Genomic DNA, 4,821 nt, shown 5'->3' on the forward strand with positions numbered 1-4,821 from the left:
CCGCGGGTCTTAGGCATTTATGGGATCAAGAAAGTTCAGCGTGTTACGGCTTCCGATCAAGGGATTCTTTTACTCGCTCGGACCACGAAATATTTATTTTACAATTTATGAGGCATCTGGCACTGGTAATCTCCGGTATACAATAGTAATTATAGTCGGTTCACTATCTAAATATGGTTGATCTTCCGGATTTTCGTCAAGGTAATCTAGAAAACGATCTATCGTTTCTATACACAAGGGGCAATGTCGGATATTATGTGAATCTGCTATTAAAACACCACAATTGCTACATTCGTATTCTCCACTACGTATTCCGATAAGGATGCGATGAGACGGTACGTAGTCAAATTCTGAAGTCGGGTATCCGGAATTAAGCATGCATCTACGGCAAAAGGGAAGACGCGTAACCTTTTGTTCGAAGTGACGGTATCTGATCTCGCACCTAGCTTGGAGCAACCAATTGATAACTGCTCTGGTTAATCCCAAAGGAGCTGTGCTAACGGGCATTCGAGGACGGGGTCGATTTGGGCACATTTACGTTCTTTTACTGAGATTCACTCCCTATATGATCGATGAATATTTCTACTGGTTCTCCTAGCAAATATACTGTATCTCCGCTTAATTCAAGATAACGTATAAAATCGCGATGAACTAAGGGGCAAACGCCACAATTCCTGTAAGCTTCCGACAGCTCTAATTTTATTCTACACTCGCGACACTTTAATGTATTAGGAGCGTTCCCGAAATACAGGTAATGATCGACGACGTGTACAAAGTTGGATTTGAAAGAGTCTATTAGGGTGCACAACCGAGACAATATAGCTCACGAGTTTCGCGATGTCGTCGGTATATTTTATGGACACAGCAAGCGTTTGCTATCCACTCTGATCTAGTAGCAGTTAGATTTAATAACGCGTAGTTTCTTTCGTTGACTCTACAGTAATTAGCCTGACTCGGCGGGCACATTTCCGTTTAAAACGAACATTACAAATGAGGTTGGCAGGTACTTACCCAATCTCGGCATCTCATCTGCGCTGCTTTGGATTGCTTCCTCTGCGTTTCTATGAATTCAGCGTCGCAGTCTTTGACTTCCTTCTGAGGTGGATTTTCGTAGGCTCTCCTGCGTGGGTCGTCCTTCGGGATGTCGTTCAAGGAAGGCCTCTTTATGACGTAGGTAATCGGCTTCAGATGATAGATCGAAGTTCCACAAGAGTGTCGATTTAGCGCGTGATAATACGCGGTGATTTTACGTATTTGATATTTACGGCCGCCGCGTCGTGATTTAGAGTTTGTCATGGGTAGTTTCACAGAATATGAATAAGTTAACTAAAGATTCCAGGCAGAAAGCGTGCAGTGCGGCTGCACCACTTCCAACGCAGGAATACCTGTTAGACTGAATCTCAAAGACGTGCAGTGCGGCTGCACCGAAATCAATCTTCAATCACACAGGTTAATAAATATAGCAAATAGTGAAACTGTTGGATTATGGTAAGGTAAGGTATCACTGAATCTAGCACACGATGTAGAATTAACAATAAGTATATATTCTAAAGTTACGTTACAATAATGTTGGTTATACAAGAATAAAGTTTAAGATATAAGTACGAACTAGAAGAAAATAGTAAAGGACCCGCACGCGGGATGGACTCTCCTTAGAGAGATGTGACTCGACTTAGAACTGGGTACGAAGTGAGCTCTCTAGCTCGGGCATGGACCTCCTTCGGTTTGATCCCCTCCATCGTCGTTGGCTGACGGTGGGGGTGATGCGCGCGCCGCCGCTGGCCGTTGATGGGGCGATGACGCAGGTGGGGATAATGCGCGCGCCGCCGCTGACTGTTGGTGGGGCGATGACGCGTCTGCTCTGCTGGCTGTTGCGTGGGGGTGATGACGTAGGCGATGACGCAGGTCCATGTGGTACGCAATACGATTACGCAATACTATCTTATGCTTAATGCTATTCTTATATAATGTGTTTACGAAGTGGTATATTGACGCACATGCGTCTAAGTAGATTAATTCTTATAGGTCTAAAATAGATTAAAAGTGTCATACAAGTAAAAAGGCGAAAAATTTCTTAGGCGTAGTGTTTCTTATTAACTATGTGTTGTGGGGTCGTAACACCTCCCCCCTTAAAATAAAAGATTGGCCAATGTGCCAATGTTTTTGCTTAAAACTATACTTAATTATTTCCGTCTATATATTGACGCAATGATGCGTATGTATACTTGTGGGGTACCTTTTCTTCAGGGAAATCAGCTTTGGAGGTTGATGGCGGGTGAAGAGCTTCTATCGTTGAATGGGGTTTATCTTCTTTGGGGATATCTGGCTCTCGTTCCCTTGTTGGTTTTCCTCCCAGGTGTAGTAACAGGTGCGTGACTGAACTCCACAAGGCTCCCAATAGATGAAGACTCCATCCGTAGACGGTGTGTAGAGCGTAACCGTGAATAATGGTATCTATGCAGAGTTTTACAAATCTGATGATTAGGAAGATTGCCAGTATTCCTGCACTGGCTGATCCAAATGACATGAATCCTTTCCAGATTCGTCGTCCCGTATTTTCAGCAATATGATCGAGTGTGGCTTCATCCAGTAAGCCAATCATAGATATTGATCCAGGTGCGACTTTATTTCCCATCGCGCCTTGTGCAATGTTGTTAATCATTGCTGGTTTTTCCACTGGAAACATTATGTGTGTCCTGAGTCGGTCTAGGTCGTCGGTAGAGTAGATTCCGCTCGCTGCTAGACCTGCTGGGCTGGTATAATGCCATTTAGGTTGTGATAGTGGTTCGATTATTGGAGGCGGAAGAGTTTCCATTGGTCGTGGTGCTACTCTATACCAAGTGTTTTCGATTTTGTACATGGCAGGTAATAAACCATGGCAATCACGAACTGTACCTTTTCTCGTGATTATCCGGGATCTTGGTAATAAGAAGAACGATTCGTTGTGCCTCGTAATTGGCAACTCGTTGTAGCAGTCTTCGGTGTGTCTAATTTTACACTCCACTGGAATGCATTTAATCATGTGGATGACTTCTCCACTTGTTACGGCAGTATAACCGGGTCCTTTCATTAGTCTTATCGCCATTTCGTCTGGTGCGATACTGGCTAATGATAAGGCGTTTTGTAGCACTTGGCGCTCCAATGCGCATTTCTGTTCCATAATGTCTCTGTATAGTTTAGACAGTTGGGTCTTTATATGCTTTTCTACATATATAAATTTAGAATTCACATATGCGAAAATGTCTAAATTATCGACTGATATTTTAGATCTTGTCTTGAAGGTTGCTCCTCTTTTAGTCTCCAATATGAATAGCTTCGGGTGTTCCGTTTGCAGTAATGTGTATCCACACACATTGATTTCGTGCGTTTTGGTCAGAGCAAACGTTGTATCTTGTGATGTCACTGTGTAGATTATTGGGTTGTCTGGGTTATTTCGTGATGTCAATTTTGCAGCTATTCCTTCATACAGTATGTCGTATCGATCGAAGTGGCAGGTATCAGTGGGTAGAATTGGCCAATACGTTTCTGTCCCTTCAGCGTCCATGCAGTATCCTCTTGAAAGAGTGCATTTTGTTCCAACTGGTAGTATCACTTGTCCTGAAGCTCGTTTTACTGGCGCTTCCGAGGATCTGAGTGTAATCTTGATACTGGCCTGTACCACAACGTTCTCCCAATTTCCATATCCATCAGAGTATTGTGATCCGCTACAGCGTCCATCGACTGACACGGATCCGGCTAACGTTGCGCTTCTGAAGTTGGTTGAGTTTTTGGTGAGTCCATCGAGGATGGCGTTGACAATAGTAATGGAGCCGGTGTCGTGTATTCTCCTGCAAGCTTGTTCGCCTACTTCCTGAATGTATTCGCGGCGTCCATTATGAACGACTGATGTGTGTGAGTGCATTCCACAGTAGGAAATGGTTCGGTCTATCTCTATTCTGCATTGGGTTATTGTTACCCTGTCGTAGTCCGATGTCTGCATCAGTTGTACATAGACTTTTTCTTCTTTTGGTTCCAGGCTTCCGACGTCACAGTCTCCGATATCGAGAAGTGATAGCGTAGTTATGTTCATTCCTTGTCCTCCACAATCATAGCCTATCAGCGCTGTTGCTAACGGCAAGAGTGTTGTGATGACGAGAGTCTTCCTGGCAGAGAGAGTCATGTTGTCGGTCAGTGGTCTTCGGGTGTAGTGCCGGTTCTTGGCTCCGATGACCGGGAATATGTATCCTTTTCAGGTGACTCAGCATTGGGAGGGGCTAACTTAATCTTATCCATGTGGACGGTTCGCGTGACTCGGTTGTTTATCTTAAGACGTACGTTATTTCGAGGGAGTATCTCAATTACTTGATAAGGTCCTACATACTGGTCCCCAAGTTTATGTGTCGGTTCTTTTAAGAGGTACACCATATCATTTTTCTTTATACAATTTAAATTTTGTCTTGCGTCGTATCTTGCCTTTGATTTATGTTTCGCATTTATAAGATTAGATTGGGCGCTCGTTTGTACATCATGAATCTTATCGTGTAACTTAATGAGATAGTCGGTATAGCTTTCGTTCGGAACGTCTTCTGGGAATGGATTGCTTGTCGGTACGCGGGCGGCTTTGCCAAATACTAATTCATGAGGCGTGTAACCCGTTCCCTCATGAACGCTCGTGTTGTAAGATAAGCTTGCTAAGCTAAGATAACAGTCCCAATCGGATTTGTTATCTACAATTTGTTTTAAGTATTCCCAGAGAACGTGGTGTGACCGTTCTATTGACCCATTCGCCTGAGGTCGATAAGCGGTCGTCTTAAAAGTAGTTATCCGAAATCGTTTGGCTAT

At 43.7% G+C, this 4,821-nt stretch overlaps 1 protein-coding gene across 1 annotated transcript; it reads right to left on the reverse strand.

Moving 5' to 3' along the window:
• Positions 1-1,185: 1,185 nt before the first annotated feature.
• Positions 1,186-4,159, reverse strand: LOC139113006 (uncharacterized). Its single transcript, XM_070673911.1, has one exon. The coding sequence runs from the start codon at positions 4,157-4,159 to the stop codon at positions 2,180-2,182; it is 1,980 nt and encodes a 659-aa protein (XP_070530012.1). The 3' UTR covers positions 1,186-2,179.
• Between the last annotated feature and the right edge of the window lie 662 nt (positions 4,160-4,821).

The sequence above is a fragment of the Cardiocondyla obscurior genome, unplaced genomic scaffold, assembly GCF_019399895.1.
Source record: "Cardiocondyla obscurior isolate alpha-2009 unplaced genomic scaffold, Cobs3.1 scaffold90_0_57876, whole genome shotgun sequence".
NCBI lineage: Eukaryota > Metazoa > Arthropoda > Insecta > Hymenoptera > Formicidae > Cardiocondyla > Cardiocondyla obscurior.